A 19,219-nucleotide genomic window follows, 5' to 3' on the forward strand; every position below is an offset into this window, starting at 1 on the left:
GAGGAAGTAAATCTAACGCTTTAACAGATGACATTTCTTCGTTATAATAAGATCCGTTGAGGCCATACTGCTTCATATATGTTGTGTGTGGATATGCCGGAATACCTCGAGGTCGTTAAACATATCTTCTCGTTAACCTATGAATTTTGGACAATCGTTATAATAACATGTCTTACAGTATTCAATGCTCTCTAGCAGGACATTCATCTGCCTCATTTTCTCTGTGCTGCATTGATGAGCGAAACAGCATGTTGTCCTCAGATTGAGTATTGTGTATGACAGACGTGTATGTAGTGGTAAAGCTCAAATACATGTACAACATAACAATCAATAACAATCCCCGTGTTTTACAACAGCACAAACCCAGCACCGCAATTCTTAATTTTGGGCTGTGGTGTTCTTAGTATTCCAGGCTGGATGTTCTAGGCTTCCACGCTCTTGGGCGCACGACTTTACTGTGCCGAAGAATATTTTCAGCCAATGAACCCAGTGCTTGGTGGCAGATGAGTGTCATGGAACAGCATTTTGCATGTGGCTTTCACTACATGCACATGTACCACGTTCAATTGATTCGGAAAAATCAGACGAGGACTTTTGCAGTTATGAGCAAGGTCCCCACGAATGGTCATGTCACTTCACAGAATACATGAACTGATAGAGTAGACTGAGGTCCACTCAGAGAACGCTTGGGGAAGTCGGTTTCAACTGAGGACATGTCCAAAACCATGCAAAGTACTTGAGCTGCTCATGACCCCCACAATTATCAGGCCCGCTGGAACCGGTCTGGTTGGCCACCAACAAATGTTTCCTGCTGTGGAGGACGTGTGTACCAGCCATATCACACACAAAGTATAAAAGGCCATGGACCAATCAAAAACTGCTTCCGGCGGTACTGATAATAGGACAGGTTTAAAAAGCGGCTCCATTTTTGTCATACATCAAACCAACTCTGTCATTGCTATGCTACTCAAAAAGAGTAGTGGTGTTTATTCACAAATGAATCACAATGCTATCAGAGAACTTCGATATTCTCCAATTTTAGGGGCACTGCAGTACTATGCAAAAATTAATGCTGCTTGGTCATTGTTATGAAGCAGTCACCTCAGTACAGCAATTAAACAGGCTGATTATGTGAACGAGATTCACGGCAAATCTTCTTCCATCAGTGCTGTTTAGTCTTGAGTGGTCCACTGAGGCAGGAAAACAACCTGTTCGGTCATTCCATACGAGAAACAGAAATTGAACATGTTCCAGGGTGGAGGTGGCGAGTATCGGCAATGTAATGCACCTTTAGGCCAACACGACCATCATTCCGACATGGATTCTCAAACACCTTCGCTCGTGAGTGTGCCTCAGAGTGGTATTCATCAACAGATGGCAATCCTGTAAAACACATGAAAAGACATAGCAGCAACACAAAGAAACCTAATGTTATAGAAACGAATTCGAAAAACAAAGTCTACTGAACCAAGGTACAACCACACTCCAGGAGGCAAGCAAAAGTGCATATAATCCGAAGGTTGCGATGCCTGTATGTATTGTATTTATGTATTCTCCACAGGCCTTAGCCTAAATCGAGGGAGTCTCTGTCATGCCACACTGGATACAACATGCTACCAGAATCACTTTCCCCAGTATTGATGATCTTTTCTTAGGGTGTTATATAAAACACATCTGTAGCCACTTCATCTTGCTCACGAAATCATACACCACCACACAAACGGGCCCTTCGGCTATTATACTTTGGGTGGTGATGTATGATATTGATAATCTATTGATACTAGGGCTGAAACGATTATATCGGTTATCCGTCTAATTGATCATTACAAGGAAACGATTTCGCTTACGCTGTCTTTTTCGATTACGCGATTCTTAAAAAAAAGAAACGCCTGCAAGAATCAAAAGATGTCATGTACAGCACTACTAGATACTGTACTTTGTCCTTTTCCTCGTTTCTTTTTCTTGTCCAAATGTTTTCCAGTAGGGGCCGTGAAAAAATAAAAAAAATAAAAAACTGACTGTCTGCACCTGCACGTGATGTGCCACTGCATTGTGTAGAGTACCCGGTTTATCTGCATGTGTGTATGTACATGTATATGTGTATATGTCAACACGGCATACTTTGTGCTGGTCCGGCGCGACAATTTCTAGGACACAGTAATTGATATCATAATCGATAATCGAATCGATACAAGGGTAGGTTAACCGATAGTTGAAAAGTGTAATCGTTTCACCCCTAATTGATACCATATCCAAGTCTGACTCTCACCGTGAGATCCTGGCAACAATATTACCTGGTACATGACATATTCAGACACTGACATAAGCATCTTTTTGGAACAACACGTGTGCCTATCTGCTAGAGTAATGTGACACACATGCAGAATCAGTCATAGCTAATTTTACCCCCTCACTGTTGTATGCGCATACTCCACTTCGTGGTGTCAAGTACTCTTCTTTCGGTGGGCTACTCCACTCAGGCGCTTGTCTTAAAGGACTCACATTCATCCTACAAACCTACACGACTTGCATAGTTTTCACTGTCGGCCGAAGTGCGTGCATTGCACACATTGATATTCACTCCCTCCGTACAGGCCAGTACAGAGCTGCCCACCAATTGAGTCTGTTTTGCGTACTCAGACTTCTGATTTTCCGTATCTTGCAGTGTGTTGCGTACTGCCGTGTACATTGCATGCAAGTTGCACTACAAAGTTTTTTGACACGCACATGCATGTCGGTGGCTGCATTTAGTAGTGTAAAACATGTGTGACTTGCACTCGCTTTGGTACAAGACTATTCATCGCTCAGCTTACACTTGCAATGCTTCTACACAGCTGATTGATCCTCTTCGATTTTCTATACCATTTGCTCAAATTCTGTAGTGCGGACAAGGAGTGATTTTCCGTACAAATACAGAACAATATGGAGGGCTGGTACTTGGTAGCACTGCTAGTATGGTAGTGCCAGGCTAAGCTGGCTGGAAGATCAAATACTTTTTTGGTTCTTTCAGTCATTTTCACGACCTATATTTTCTTTATCATGATCCCCGGGGTGTGACGTTCTTACGAATGCAGAAATCAGTCTTTCTAACCGAGTCTCACGTGCACTGTGAATTTGTTCTTCTTTTATTCACACTGCCATGTATCGATTCATCGCTTCTTCCCACCCGAGATCCTGTGCAACAGTGATTTAAATATTGGCTTTATCAAATAGTGATCAGAGAGAGAGAGAGAGAGGATCAGTTGTGGCTGCTGTGACAGCTGCATAGAGTGTAGATTGGTGCAAACATCATTGCCCAGCAGAACCGTATTCATAGGGACCTGCGTTTAGCATTTGGAAGCTATTTTTTAGAATTTTTACACGTCCAATAAGCCTGAAGCCAGAGAAGAACACCTAACTTAGACTGTCCTAACGTTATCGAACGCACTGCCAAAGTAAAAACAACATTTGAAGTGCAAACTCGATTGTGTATGCATGGAGGGCATGGGGAAGATACGGAGAGGGTGAAAGTGAAGGAAATTTGTTCCGAAATCAAGAGAATCCGAGGAACCCTTGCTGCATTCTTCAGTTCGATAACGTCAGTGGGTGCATCTCAGATGTGTTGTGTGCCCAGACATACAAGTAGCACTAACCTGAGCATGAGAGCCGCTTGTCATCATCGTGGTCAGGAAAACGAAAGGACGAACGTAGAAGATTGTTGACCATGACGAACAACAGTGCATATCCAGACGACAGACGGCTTGCCAGAATCAGTCTGGTGCATCTTCAGGAATCTTCTTTCCTAATCGCATTCAGCATTCAGCTTCGAGTTCAAGCTTTTCAGAAGGAATAATTTTCAAATTTTTTTAAATTTTGGAGAAGAAGCTTCCTTTCTAAAAAAAAAGCGTTCCTTGCTTTCACGCAAGGTGCCTTGCCGGACATGTCGTCGACAGCACAGTGTCGGCAGATCCACGTTTGTAGGCTGCAGACCCGGCAGACGTTTTGATCAGCCCGGCCTGGTGGTGAGATTTCGGACCCGGGAGTACTAAAAACTGCTCGCATCCCAGGGTGCTCAGTTTCGCTCTATCCGATCGAGTAAGGCTTCCAGAAAGGCCCTCAGGTGCGCGGCCTGCGGTGCCATAATATACCTCGGAGGCGGGCGCGCCTCCCGTACGGCCGTACCCGGATTTTGAGCACGGCGCCGCGGCCCGCGGCGCCGACGCAACGTCACTTTTGATTAAAAGTCGTCATCATGGCGAAGTGCGCATAATGCGTTGACCTGGTCATGACGGTTACCGGTTGCATGTAGTTCTATCGAGTACATAGATCTACGATGCATGTGTACATGTATGCCGCAACGCGCTAAATTCAAATTTTTCAGTCCTTCGACTCCTCCTGATTTTGGATATGTTCGTCGTTTGTTTTGATCGACTATCCATTCTTGTTCTGCCATTCTTGATCTGAGAAAGATACATGAATTTGCAGTGACAGTTCGTTAGACGTTTGCTCGTGGTGGTATTTTCTGGCATGTACAAATAGAATTGGCTTCTATGATGGACTCCTTCTCTCCTAAAGTCAGTCCTGTCGGCGGTAGTAAACGGAGGAAGTCTTCGCAGTCATCTGGAGGTGAAAATTCAGTAAGGACTTCTTTACGATACACTCGTCCATGGCATAATGATACATACACCTGTGCTTGGCTTAAGCCTTCATGTGAAGCGGACTAGGAGAGTGCACATGTGATTGTAGTTGTTTTTGAACGCTTGATATGTTCCAGATTTCCAGCAGACACAGCACATTCACCCACTCTGCTTCCCCACTATCTGGTGCTGAACGCACACGAGGCGCACGGTCTCCATACATCAGACGTGTGAACCAGATAGATGAAAAGCGGCGCAAGAAAAGCAGTGAGCGCAATAGGAGATGTTCTAGATCACCTCTCAAGGAATCACAGGAGAAGTGTGTGAAGAACACCAACAGCACACACTGCGACGAAAATGATCCATCAGTTTCGTCAACACATGGTCATGTTTGCGGAGCTACTATGACAATCGACGTGAGTGGACTGTGCCTTCTCAATCATGAATACAAGCATGTAGTTATTGTCTACTTGATAAGACCATGATCAGAAATATGCCGTACAATCCCCTGAAAATGTTGTGTATTGTCTTGAATTTATGTACTGAACAAGGAGAAATATTCGTCGGAAATTTTATTTCATCGTTCCGAGAGTTTCGGACTATATTTAAAAATAAATGAGTATTAACGGCAAATGCAGGACTAAATATTTTCTGTCTAGCCTTTGAGTACATTCCAACATCAGTGGGCAGAAATTTCAACCAGACAAACTGCCTTTCTTTGGAGTTACATGAAATTATTTGCTGACAAAATATTCTGCTTATACAGCACTGCAGTTCTGGTGAATGAAATAACAGACTGATGTTTTCTTTCCAAACTGCAAGCCGGTTTGACGACCTTGTCTACTCGGTCTGTAGAGAGGGAGAGAGAAGTCTGAAGAGAATGTTGAACAGTCTCTGCTGGGATGACGGCTACACCATAGCTCAGTGGTTAGAGCATCGCTAGCTACAAGCGAGGGTCCCTGGTTCGAGTCCTGGTGGTGACAGTCAATTTTTTCTTCAGACTTTTCCCGTTTGTGTCTTTCCCTCAAACTAGTGGAGAGACAGACAACAGAACATAGCCGAAGCACGCAACAGGAGCAAGACTTATACTGTAAAAGCGGAAATTTTCGGTGGTGTTTTATTTTCGGTAACTTTGGTGCCGACAATTTTCACCTAAAATAAAACGCACCGACAATATACGTACATGCATGCCGACTGCAGTACGGAAAACTGGTTTACCGAAATTTCGCGCTACCGAACCGTTGATTTTTTTGGGAAATACCGAAAATATTACACCACGGAAAATTCCCGGTTTTACGGTACTGATGACCTAATCTTAACGTTTCAACCATATTGATCTTCAGAATGATATTGATACTGGGGGAGGACACAGTTATTATAGGAGAGTATATGTGCCGAACAGACAGACATGCTGAGAGGAGCTCAGGACATCATGGCCAAATAGCCCGTGGCACTACACGTATACAGCAGTCCAGATTGCTCATGCCGCAACTGTCCTTATCTGTACGGCTCCTACATGCATTGTGTGTAAGGGTTTAAAAAAAATTTCAAGGTATGGAAAATCTGAGGTTTTAGTAGTGTACACAGATCACATAGTATCTTGGTAGTATGTATAAAGCTGGTTCTGGGACTTGTACATGCCCTGCCCCAAAAATGCGGTATTGATAACACCACATTTTTACGGTAAATAATTATCCAGGCACCCAGTTTTTAGATTTGCAGTATTTTGAACTGTATGTATGCCGGTGGTATACGTGTTGTGTCCTCAGCAGAATGTGTGTATGGCCATGGCTGCACGGCCTACACAGTCACCAGCGCTGGGCACAGCGGCTGGCGTGAGTAGCGGCACATTTGTCGGCAGAACCACTGCAGCAGAATGCATTGGACCGGAGTCGGTCGGCTCTGGCACGTATGCGCTGTGCGACCAACCGCAGGCGGCGGGTCAGACGTTTGACTTCAAAGCAAAGTTCTTGCAACTGTTGGACACCCGCATGACCAAGCCCGAACAGGAGCTGGTCTCAACGAATGCACAATTCCGGGAGTATATGCATGGTGAGTAGTACCGTGCTGCTCAATGAAATCCAGTCGCGTCACTCAAGACTAAGCACCGTGCGTTGCGCAGTCCTAGACCTGCGAACACTGGGCTGCGAAATTGTGCAAAGTGCAAACTTGAGCGACGCGACTGGATTTCATTGAGCAGCACTGTAGTAGTTCAGTACTAACAAGAGTACATAACCCCCCAGAGTGTGCAACGCTTGATCCAGCTGTGCATAGGATCTTGGTCGAGCGTAATCGGATCTTTGCATCATAATACCGTACACATCTGAGGGGAACCCGGGGAGTTGCGGGTACTCTCGGATCAAAAACAAGGGTACCCTGCCTCGAGACCGGCCGGCCTTGCGCTGGTGTAGAGTGTACGCATGACATCAGAAGATCCGACTACGCTTGACCAAGACCCTATGCAGAGCTGGTTCAGGCGTTGCACACTCTGGGGGGTTTGTACTCTTGGGACTAATCTACTATTAAGCTGGTGCTGGTACAGTTGGGGGCAAGAAAATCAGCTTCCCTGTGCCACTACCGTAAAGTACCGTTGATCCGCCCCCCACGCCATGTCGCTTCCCAGCTGGGTTTTCGGCAAGGGCGGGAATTAGATCAAGGCTGTCAAGTGCAGTACGATGTACAACAACGTAGAAGTTCAGACTCGATGTGCTGGATTGTGCACATTTTCAACCTGGATTGGCAAGTATTGTGTACAGCAGTGCATGCGTCGGCTCAGCATCGTATTTCGTTGTATACGCCGAAGTCGCTTCACAGGTAGAAAATCGACAGGGGGCGGGAATTAGAGAGGGGGCCGGGCGGATCAACGGTACTTTATGGTACTAGTACTAGGCAGTGCGGTGGATAGCTGCCCATATATAGACGCACATGCGGGCCGGTACTATATTTGGGCGCAGATGCAACATGGTTACATAATAGATACAGTCTCCGTTATAAGCCCCAGACTTATATTTTTTCAACCAGTCGGGACCCTCGGCTTTTATCAGAGACAGGGCTTATACTGTTTCAACTATCTGCTTCAGGTACATTGGTTCTGGGCTTTTTTTGACACCAGAAGCACAACGTTTCCTAGTTGGTAGTGTGACTGCAGTTTTATACAGTGCCACTCTCTGGTGAGACGCACCCGTCGGCAGGGGAAAACATTACTTACCATCCCAGCTACTTCTTAGCCAACGTTGAGTCCGACTGCCCCACCAATACGCAATACATGTGCCCTGTGCCAACATGCTCGAAATTATTTATTGCAATCGGAAATTCATGATGTTAGTGGCGCCGCCAGCCGGGATTGCCTAGCGCCTGAACAGCCTCTCCGCACTGTCAAATTCTGTAGTACCTGTCATGCAAACCTGCCATGTGTACAGATGTACGAAAACACCAAATATGTAAGTATGTAGAACCCCAGGCCAGATTTGTCGGAACCTGCTGCACTGTAGAGTCCGGCATGCACGAGTTGTACGTCATATCCGTACACACTTGAATATACGCTTATGGTAGGAAAATCCGTACGACGAAAAAAAAAAAGAATCGTACTAAGGGGGCATTCGTTTTTGATCTACAGGTTTGGGTACAAACTACTTCTTTCGGTAGATGTGTTGAACAGTTCCCAGGACCCATTTTTCTGCTCAAAAGAGTAGATTCTACCTTTCTCTACCGGCTCTACCAGGTTTGAAGCTGGTAGAGGTACAGGATATCCAGCAAGATCAAGGACTTGTACACATCTCCATGTCTCCATGACTCCATGTCTCCACATCTCCATGTCTCCATGTCTCCATGACTACCATGTAGAAGAGAAACATTTCACGTACATACAGTAAAACCTGTAATGGCGACCAGTTTTCCTTTTCCTTGTCACGGACGCATTCACATTCAAAACAGCTCGGATAAGGCGACCACTCGCTCAACGCGACCGACGACCACCCACCCGTGACCGCGTTGCACAGTGCTAGTAGCCTAGTACATGTAAATGTATGCATTGCATGGTGCACCATGCATGGTAGATCTACACATCAGTGCAGGAACTGTGTAGATGTACATGTACATGGTGTATGCACAACACTTGACAGGTCTGAGGACCCCAGGCACATGAGTCGTGGTAGAGTAGCATAGGTGTGTGCACTGTGATACACTGATCAAAATGATGTATCACATGTGGATATGGTCACGTGACCCACTTAACCTGGATAAGAAGACCACCTGGCCACGGCGACCACTTTTTCTCGTCCCTTGAGGGGTCGCCTTAGACAGGTTTCACTGTATCGTGAAAAACTACTAAATCCGGTGGGAAAGCGTTTGTGCATTTACCTCTACCTTCTACCTCTATCGGTAGAATGACTCTACTCTACCAGGTAGCTAAAAACGAACACAGCCTAAGGGCATGATCGATTGGGCGAATCCCGAGCAAGTGCGCTCCGAGTGAGCGTGAGCGTTTGGCCGAATCCGGAGTAGGTGTACTTGGAGTGGAATCCGACCACACCGGCCCCCACACCGGGAGTGGCTGGAGTGGAAATGTACTTTGACGTTTTTGACAGCTTTCACAGAATCTTTGTACGATATGCGTACATTTTGCGTACTACACCCTTGCTTTGTTCGATTGGGCCAGCGTTTCTCGGACCACACCGCCTGCTTGCACTCAATCCAGATTCGCCAATCGGACTGGCGCCACAGCATGTGTATATGTGGTGCTGTGTGGCATCAAACATGTATGTGTATGTGATTCTGTGTGACATCAAATATGCATGGTAACTTTGGTTGGCTCTCGTTGCGGCACCAACCTTTCAATGTGACTCTCGTTTGTAATGCTTTTGGCACGGCTTTGTGAGTACCTATATTATACTTCATTGAACTGGTGTCTTATAAGTTCTACTGTCATTGAACACTGGTGTCTTTGTTTCTTGTCTTGACATTGTAGCAAGCAGCACTGTGGTACAGGCTTTGCGGAGTGAGCTCAAGGAATCAGAATCTCGCTCCAACAGTACTCGCGAGGAGTGCAATCGCTTGCAGGAGCAAGTTGCTCAGTCGGATGCATCGCTTGTTGAGCTGCGAGCCAGTAACGAAGAGCTGTTGCGTCAGCTTGGTGAGTGTGACTTTACAAGTTTATGTGCATGATACTAGTACACCAGTAGTTTTGATGATGGTTTGTTTAGTATGTATTGCAGGCAGTCACACCGGGAACTCTCCTTAGCCACATGTGTGCAGATCACCATGGTTGGTAACCATGGTGTGCAGATGCGAATGTACATGCACTTGTGCTGGCTTTGCTGGCTTCTTGTTTGTTTTTTTAATTAGAGCACAGACATACGACGACCCCGCGGACGACCACGTCTGAGATGGATCGACGTGGTCAAGAAAGACTTACAATGCATTAATCTCTCGCTTCTGGATGCTGTGCAATCTGCTTCTGATAGAGCTGCTTGGCTTGAAATTGTCAACAGATGCGTTGACCTCATGCAATGAGTGATATGCGAACTGTCATTATTATTAGAGCAATCAAGAGTACTTTTAATATTCGACAAGGAGACGACCATTTTAATATCGCAATAAGGAGGACGAACTGAAGTGACGTTGAATTACTAAATCAAGAGTACAATCGACAATCTTTACACACAGCACAATCTTGATTGCTCTAACTAAATTGCTTTCTCCACGCCGGCTTTTTTCTTTCTTTCTTTTTCTTTCACTTTTTACGTTACGCAGAGGTTGCACGTGAGGAGTTGGCTGCAGAGAAGCTCGCAAGGCAAGAGGCTGAGGAGCGTACCCAAGAGGAGCTACAGGCGCTGCGCCAGAGTGAGGGTGACTGGCAGGAACAGCTTAGTGTTACCACTGCAGAAAGTGAAGACCTACGCATCCAGACGGAGGCGCTACGCGGCTATATCGCCGAGCAGGCCGAGGCAACATCCAGCGAAGAGGTAAGTTTTGTTTGTGTGTGTGTTCTCTACCTCTGATGCCCCTCCGGGGCCCACGTGACCCTTGTGGCAGTGGCTCTACAGGACAGGTGTGTGCGTGTGTGTGTTTCTGTGTGTCCTGATACAGTTATCAGGCTAGCAGTGATGCTAAGCAACAGTTGTACAGTACTGCTCAATGAAATCCAGTCGTGTCACTCATGTACGCACCGGCCGGGCGTTGCGCAGCCCTAGACCTGCAAACACTGGGCTGTGAAATGGTGCAAGGCGCAAACTTGAGTGACACGACTGGATTTCATTGAGCTGTGCTGTACTTTTCAGATATATCGGTGCTTCCTTCCGCCATATCCATGGTGATTGGTCATTCCTTTTGACTTTGTTTCACTACGGTGTGTTGTGGTGCTGTGTGTTTCCATGGTAGCAAGTGCAATACTGTGTGGTGCTGTCTTCTTTCTCTTCGGTGCTTCATATCCAGGTGGATAGTATGAAACACATCATCGACTGTTACTCCAGAATGACGGGTTTTCAAGTTCAAGTCGATGTGTCGAAGTGGGACGAGAACACGGAATCGTTCCGCTGCTTCTTTACCGACGCTGTTGGAATGGAAGGTGAGCAACGCTGTGTACCCATGCTGAGACGGCCAAGTCTCTCTCCAATCAGGCAGCGCCTGGTTTTCTTACAGACCAATACCTAGTAGACTAGGCTCGTCAGACTTGCTTTCCGGAATCTTTTTGTACATAATAGTGTATTCAAACTCGGATCGGAGTTTCACACTCTTGTTGCTTCTGTACTCTTAATGAAAGTATGCAGTGACATCTCCAGTTCAAGTGCTCTGATTTTTTCCTTCTGAATTGTGGAGTGGCCCAGTACTATTCAATCCCGTACAAATCACCTGCAGAAGCGTGAAAGTCACATGCTCAGCAAGCAGATTATTGTACAGACTAGCTGTCTTTTTCTGCAGTATGTCAAAGTACGTGTACGGCGTGGATTAATTTAATTTAATTCCCGTAGCTATGCAGAAGACGTTACTTCAGTAACGTCTGGCGCTAGCCAGGGTCCACACAGCTTTAATTTGGTGTTTGTTTGTGTGTTTGTTTGTGTCACGCCTGGCGCTATCCGTATCTGACGGCAAAAAAGCATAGGATGTTATAAATTTTTCAATTCTCCTATTTTTTTCAGGCATATCCTGGGATTCAAACCCGCACTATCGCCCTACATGCATTCCCCCATACACTTCGCATTCATACCCATTCTTCCAAGTTGCTTTACGTTCTTGCGTTTGAAAGCCCTATTTGAATATTGCGGGCAGCTGTATGTGGCCAGCTGTGTTTGATGGTACGGTACGGTACGGGAGACGGTGTCGTATTACCCTCGATCGTACCTGTCCCGCGGCCGTCCCTATCCCCTACCGTACCGTGCCATCAAAGACGGCTGGCCACAATGCATATTCAAATAGGGCTTTCAAATGCAAGATCACAATGTGAAACAACTTGGAAGAATTAGTATGTATGCGAAGTGTATCGGGGATGCATGCAGGGCGCGCGATAGTGCGGGTTCGAATCCCAGGTTATGTCTTTATAAAAAAAGGAGTTTTTTAAAGAATTTATAAAATCCCTATCCTTTTTTTGTCTAGGTCATCAAGGCAAAAAAGCATAGCGTAGGGCCCTGAGCTTCCAAGCTCTCTCGTTCCCGTAGCTATGCAGAAGACGTTACTTCAGTAACGTCTGGCGCTAGCCAGGGTCCACACAGCTTTAATTCCCGTAGCTATGCAGAAGACGTTACTTCAGTAACGTCTGGCGCTAGCCAGGGTCCACACAGCTTTAATTTGGTATTTGTTTGTTTGTGTGTTTGTTTGTTTGTTTGTTTGTTTGTGTCACGCCTGGCGCTATCCGTATCTGACGGCAAAAAAGCATAGGATGTTATAAATTTTTCAATTCTCCTTTTTTTTTCAGGCATATCCTGGGATTCGAACCCGCACTATCGCCCTACATGCATTCCCCCATACACTTCGCATTCATACCCATTCTTCCAAGTTGCTTCACGTTAATCTTGCGTTTGAAAGCCCTATTTGAATATTGCGGGCAGCTAGACGGTGTCGTATTACCCTCGATCGTACCTGTCCCGTACCTATTCCCTACCGTACCGTGCCATCAAAGATGGCTGGCCACAATGCATATTCAAATAGGGCTTTCAAATGCAAGATCACAATGTGAAACAACTTGGAAGAATTAGTATGTATGCGAAGTGTATCGGGGGCTGCGTGCAGGGCGCGCGATAGTGCGGGTTCGAATCCCAGGTTTTAAAAAAAGGATTTTTTTAAAGAAAACATCCCTATGCTTTTTTTTGTCTAGGTCATCAAGGCAAAAAAGCATAGCGCAGGGCCCTGAGCTTCCAAGCTCTCTCGTTTGGTATTTGTTTGTGTGTTTGTTTGTTTGTTTGTTTGTGTCACGCCTGGCGCTATCCCGTATCTGACGGCAAAAAATCATAGGGATGTTATAATTTTTTCAATTCTCCTATTTTTTTCAGGCATATCCTGGGATTCGAACCCGCACTATCGCCCTACATGCATTCCCCCATACACTTCGCATTCATACCCATTCTTCCAAGTTGCTTCACGTTATGATCTTGCGTTTGAAAGCCCTATTTGAATATTGCGGGCAGCTGTATGTGGCCAGCTATATCCCTACCGTACCGTACCAGCAAAGACGGCTGGCCGCAATGCATATTCAAATAGGGCTTTCAAATGCAAGTTCATAATGTGAAGCAACTTGGAAGAATTAGTATGTATGCGAAGTGTATCGGGGGACGCATGCAGGGCGCGATAGAGCGGGTTCGAATCCCAGGTTATGTCTTAAAAAAAAAAGGAATTTTTCAAAGACCGGGTGATGCATGCAGGGCGCGATAGTGCGGGTTTGAATCCCAGGTTATGTCTTAAAAAAAAAGGAATTTTTTAAAGACCGGGGGATGCATGCAGGGCGTGATAGTGCGGGTTCGAATCCCAGGTTATGTCAAAAAAGGATTTTTTCAAAGACCGGGGGATGCATGCAGCTCGCGATAGTGCGAGTTCAAATCCCAGGTTATGTTTTTACAAAAAAGGATTTTTTTAAAGAATTTATAACATCCCTATGCTTTTTTTTGTCTAGGTCATCAAGGCAAAAAAGCATAGCGTAGGGCCCTGAGCTTCCAAGCTCTCTCGTTTGGTATTTGTTTGTGTGTTTGTTTGTTTGTGTCGCGCCTGGCACTATCCGTATCTGACGGCAAAAAAAGCATAGGATAATATAAATTTTTCAATTCTCCTTTTTTTTTCAGGCATATCCTGGGATTCGAACCCGCACTATCGCCCTACATGCATTCCCCCATACACTTCGCATTCATACCCATTCTTCCAAGTTGCTTTACGTTATTATCTGTTTGAAAGCCCTATTTGAATATTGCGGGCAGCTGTATGTGGCCAGCTGTGTTTGATGGTACGGTACGGGAGACGGTGTCGTGTTTCCCTCGATCGTACCTGTCCCGTACCTATCCCCTACCGTACCGTGCCATCAAAGACGGCTGGCCACAATGCATATTCAAATAGGGCTTTCAAATGCAAGATCACAATGTGAAACAACTTGGAAGAATTAGTATGTTTGCGAAGTGTATCTGGGGATGCATGCAGGGCGCGCGATAGTGCGGGTTCGAATCCCAGGTTATGTCTTAAAAAAAGGATTTTTTTAAAGAATTTATAACATCCCTATGCTTTTTTTTGTCTAGGTCATCAAGGCAAAAAAGCATAGCGTAGGGCCCTGAGCTTCCAAGCTCTCTCGTTTGGTATTTGTTTGTGTGTTTGTTTGTTTGTGTCGCGCCTGGCACTATCCGTATCTGACGGCAAAAAAAGCATAGGATGTTATAAATTTTTCAATTCTCCTTTTTTTTTTCAGGCATATCCTGGGATTCGAACCCGCACTATCGCCCTACATGCATTCCCCCATACACTTCGCATTCATACCCATTCTTCCAAGTTGCTTTACGTTATTATCTGTTTGAAAGCCCTATTTGAATATTGCGGGCAGCTGTATGTGGCCAGCTGTGTTTGATGGTACGGTACGGGAGACGGTGTCGTATTTCCCTCGATCGTACCTGTCCCGTACCTATCCCCTACCGTACCGTGCCATCAAAGACGGCTGGCCACAATGCATATTCAAATAGGGCTTTCAAATGCAAGATCACAATGTGAAACAACTTGGAAGAATTAGTATGTTTGCGAAGTGTATCTGGGGATGCATGCAGGGCGCGCGATAGTGCGGGTTCGAATCCCAGGTTATGTCTTAAAAAAAGGATTTTTTTAAAGAATTTATAACATCCCTATGCTTTTTTTTGTCTAGGTCATCAAGGCAAAAAAGCATAGCGTAGGGCCCTGAGCTTCCAAGTTCTCTCGTTTTTTACGGGACCGATGGCACGAACAAAATTTGTTTGAAAGATACAGTAAAACCTGTAACTAAAGACCACCGTGACTAGCGACCAGCCTCGTACTACAGACCACTTCGCCAGGTATGGGCGGTCTCCTAACTAAGGACCAACTTCCACAAAAGACTGCTTTCTCTGGCCCCAAGGGGTGGTCGTTAGTCACAATAGCCACAGTAGAGGAGAGAAAAACAGTACAGTACGGATCGGCTATAGCGTTGGTGTTTGATTTTCGTGAAAATATCACTATAGGCGATATATTACTATAGGCGATATGCATACTTAGGTATGCCTGACAAATGCGTGTATGGTGTCATTCGAATCAGTGCAGCGTGCAGAAGCGCGTGCTGTACTGCTGTGCATGTGACTGTGCAGTACGCGCAGTGACTTTTTGACATGAGTTTTCAAGGAGTTGCTGTGCTCAACAAATGTGTTCTTTTGGAAGAGAAACACTTCAACACATTCAATCGACATATCAACAATATCTACAGGATCGATTAGTGGGAGTAGAGTCTCAGTCTGGGTCGCCATCGCTCGACTCATCACCGCTGAAACCGTTCCAAGTGGCAGGTCGATCGACGCGTGATGTTGCATGTCACGGAGAAGCTTCTCCGCGTCCCTGATCGTCTTCGCTGTTACCTGAATGCCTTCTCCAACATCTCGGCGGAGACCACGGTAGCACTTCAGCGCTGGTACTCATTACTGCCTCCGATCTCGCTCGAGGATGCCCCGGAACAACAAGCACAGCAAACGCCAAACATTTCGAATTTCCTCCGAGGGATATCATAGTCGTACCAGCGGCAGCGCTTCCTGGCTGCCGCGATCAGATCTCGCCATGTACGATGTATATTAATTTTTTATGATCATCACTATAGCCGATGAAAAATGTATGCAATAAGATCATTTTGACAAAGAAATCGTATCATTATAGCCGATATATTACTATAGCCGATTATTACTATAGCCGATCCGAGATGTATAGGAAGGGGTGGTTTACGAAAATGAATTCGAGAATACGATCACTATAAAAAGAGGTATAATTTTTACTATAGCCGACAACCGTATAGCCGATCCGCACTGTAGATTGGTTTGTGGATCACTAGGGCTCTCTGCCTTCTTCTTGACCCATATGCACTACATAGCTTGTGCATCAGGTGGCTCCTTGCATACTCTGGAGCTGCTGAAATCTGTAATAAAAACGTGTACTCTGCATCAGAGAGTAAATATTTAATCCGAGTGTGTTGTCTTTGCAAAATCCAAGCGAGCAAGTACTCGAACGTCTGGTATCATTGCTTCGCCTCACCTCCCCTGGGAAGCCACACAGTGTGTGTATGTGTGGTGGGAGTATGAGCAAGTCCTGGCTCTTCTTTGTCCTGATATTTCAGGTGAATCGGTGTGACTTATGTGCGGGGAAGTACGTTCTTCATAAGGTCAATCTCACAGGCTTGTACACCTACTCCAATGCGGTAGTCCGTTGTTGCTTTTGTGTTCTATAGGTCATGGTTTCTCTTTGCTCCATCATCTTGACTGCAAGGAGGTTGAATACAGCCCGGAAGTGCAGTCCGTTGCCGACACACCCAGGAAGTCGCTGAGGAGGCGAAGCGTGGGCCGCACCAAGATCACAACACTTCCGGAGTACCTGCGCGAGGATATTCTGTTTGATGACGCGCGTGGCTCACCGCGCTTCACCTTTCTCATGCTACAAGCTCTTGTTGGTCAGCTGAAGCAGCCACCGCCAGTGTCTTGATGTGTCTTCCTTCGCTTTTTACCTTTCTCTATCGAAACCCTGCATAACAGTTTTGCTTGTGCGCATTCCCATCAAGTTAGTTTCTCACTGTAGTTTCCTCTTGGCAGTTGTTGGTTGTGGTTCCTTTGTATCTCTCTCTCTCTCTCTCTCTCTCTCTCTCTCTCTCTCTCTCTCTCTCTCTCTCTCTCTCTCTCTCTCTCTCTCTCTCTCTCTCTCTCTCTCTCTCTCTCTCTCTCTCTCTCTCTCTCTCTCTCTCTCTCTCTCTAACTGTGAGTTGAACCTCTCGTTGTCTCTAGGCTGCATTGCCTAGTCCCTGTTTGTGTAGTTAGTGTTGCCAAGCTGTTATAGCCAAGCTTGTGTCTACGTTTAGAATCAGCTTTTTCTTTTTTCTTTTTAGGTCCAGTTCAGTTCTTTCCTATTATTCAGTTTTTGTCTTTGTTGTAGCACGCTTGCAGGACAACCACGTGCCACTGGTGCTGTAACCTTAGCAGCCATTCCCGTACCTCTGTGTTTATGATTGTTCTCTTCAGTAATCCTGGTATCTAATTGTGCCCACTTCCCTGTTCCGGCGATGTCCTTGATTCAGCCAGGCAGTGTTTTGGCATGTTCAGTGTTGCTGTCTCGGATGGCGTCCGAGTCACTCCTCTTCAATTTTTCGCATCACAATCGTGCATCTTGGAGTTGTTGGTGCCCTTTTCTGCGATCACAACCATAACAATATTTACTATTGTGTGTGTGTGTGTTTGTGTGTGCGTGTGTGTGTGTGTGTTGTGTGTGTGTGTTTGTGTGTGCGTGTGTGTGTGTGTTGTGTGTGTATGATGGTACATGTATACCCATAGCTGTATATTGGCTTTGATGTATGTAGCTATCATTCCAAACTACAGTGTACTGATTTCTCATTGTGTAAGTTGAGTAGGATAACCCGTCATGCGATTTAACTAATTAAAAGTTTCTTTACAACTGACTTGGGTTGTGTGTGTGTGTGTTGGCAATGGGCAAGTTCAAGGTATGTCTCACAGTTTGTGTGTGTGTGTGTGTGTGTCCCTGTGCCTTCTGACTGCTGGTTTTTTGCTGGATAAATTAAGATCGCTCTGTCTGGAGGCAGATTGCTCCGCGTCGTGCTCCCCCTGGTCCTGACTCTGGCTTCCGCTGCGCATGTGGAAAGGTCTGCCGTCGTCCCAGGAATCTCAAGTGCTACGCTCCGTACTGCAAAGCTATAGCAGATAGTCCCTTCGCCGCAGTATCATTGCCATTGACAATGGACACGTTCAGGGTGTGTGTGTGTGGGTAAGCATTTGGAAGTAGTTGGACTAGTTTCGCCTCCACAATCCAGTATGTCGTTACTATAATAGCTTTCATGGCTGAGGTTGTTGGTATGTCTGTTGGCTCTGGGTTCCCAGTACCCATGGTAGCCGAGGCTGGTCGGTAAAGTAACTCAAATTTCACTTCAAGGTACCAGTGCATCTAGTGTCTGCTTCTTTCAAAGCAGCGTGCTGTCTTTTATCCTGCCCGACCGGTGGATTTCCGTCTTTAAAAGACACAATGAAATCCGTGACGTCACCGCCGACCTCGTTCGCCAGGTGGCTCACTCGGTATCCGTGGAACCTCCACTCCAACCACTCTCTGGTGAGCAGTTCAGCCTCCAATCTGCTTCCTCGTAGTAGAGGACAATGCTCGCCTCGACATCGCGGGCTATGGGGTGGCCGGTTCGAACGCACAATGTTTGATATACGGGTTTTCAACCCCTATGCTGCTTCAAATCGTGCTGCCTCAACCCCCGCTGTGTATGCCCGCCATGAACGCGAGAAGAGGAGGAGATATGAGGCCCTGAGAGGACTCGGGAAGTTGAGAGGGCCTCCTTCGTGCCAGTCGTCATGTCGGCTAGTGGTGGTGCTGGGAAAGCCGCCACAGTTTTGTACAAGTGCTTGGCTGCTCTTATCTCTGAAAAGAGAAACGACCAGTATTCTGCCACCATGGCGTGGATTCGCACTTGGCTGTGCTTTGCGCCAGGGAGTATTGTACTACTCCCTGCTTTGCGCTGGTGAGGTCGAGCATCATGTGTTTGCGTGGTGCCAGATCGTCTAAGTCCCGCTACCTCCAGCGAGATCCGGTTGCGGTTGTCGTTGCCGGGAGGCACGCCTGCGGCCTGAGGCATCTGACTACTAGTAGTTTGTAAACAAACAAAAAACACACATTTTAAAAGTTGCTTGGACTGAATTTCACTTGTTTTATCAGACAAGTTTAATACTGCGCAGTACTCTTATCTGTACTGTGCATGTTTGCTATAGCGCTACATAATCAATCAATCATATCAACTCTTGATCATATCAATCAATGTAAATTAACTGTCATGACGTCATGACTTCTGAAAAAAACCCGAAAAAAACCTCTGTCATGCCGCGGTTGCCATATCAGTTCCCGCCATTTTCAAAAACACACGTGAACACTGCATCCAT

General features: G+C 46.0%; 1 protein-coding gene and 1 long non-coding RNA gene across 3 annotated transcripts; one reads left to right on the top strand and one right to left on the bottom strand.

The window, feature by feature from the left end:
* Positions 1 to 864: 864 nt before the first annotated feature.
* On the bottom strand, positions 865 to 4,105 carry LOC135810694 (uncharacterized). Its single transcript, XR_010552330.1, has 2 exons — positions 3,633 to 4,105; positions 865 to 1,383 (listed from the first exon to the last, which is right to left on the bottom strand). It is a non-coding gene; the product is annotated as an uncharacterized LOC135810694 (long non-coding RNA).
* A 244-nt stretch (positions 4,106 to 4,349) lies between these two features.
* LOC135808202 (uncharacterized) lies at positions 4,350 to 17,483 on the top strand. 2 transcript variants are annotated; one of them, XM_065321357.1, is made up of 7 exons: positions 4,350 to 4,616; positions 4,754 to 5,032; positions 6,386 to 6,668; positions 9,583 to 9,747; positions 10,368 to 10,579; positions 11,049 to 11,181; positions 16,513 to 17,483. In XM_065321357.1, the coding sequence occupies exons 1-7, from the start codon at positions 4,530 to 4,532 to the stop codon at positions 16,761 to 16,763; spliced, it is 1,410 nt and encodes a 469-aa protein (XP_065177429.1). In that variant the 5' UTR covers positions 4,350 to 4,529; the 3' UTR covers positions 16,764 to 17,483. The 2 variants fall into 2 exon arrangements, with proteins under 2 accessions (XP_065177429.1, XP_065177430.1); XM_065321358.1 differs by having other exon boundaries at positions 4,351 to 4,616; positions 6,389 to 6,668.
* The last annotated feature ends 1,736 nt before the right edge of the window (positions 17,484 to 19,219 follow it).

Source organism: Sycon ciliatum, chromosome 2 (genome assembly GCF_964019385.1).
Source record: "Sycon ciliatum chromosome 2, ocSycCili1.1, whole genome shotgun sequence".
Taxonomy (NCBI): domain Eukaryota; kingdom Metazoa; phylum Porifera; class Calcarea; order Leucosolenida; family Sycettidae; genus Sycon; species Sycon ciliatum.

Coding starts and splice junctions, on each gene's coding strand:
- LOC135808202 (XM_065321357.1), top strand. CDS start 4,530: ATGATGGACTCCTTCTCTCCTAAAGTCAGTCCTGTCGGCGGTAGTAAA. Junction 5,033..6,385: donor GAGCTACTATGACAATCGAC/GTGAGTGGACTG, acceptor TTGTGTCCTCAG/CAGAATGTGTGTATGGCCAT. Junction 10,580..11,048: donor AGGCAACATCCAGCGAAGAG/GTAAGTTTTGTT, acceptor CTTCATATCCAG/GTGGATAGTATGAAACACAT.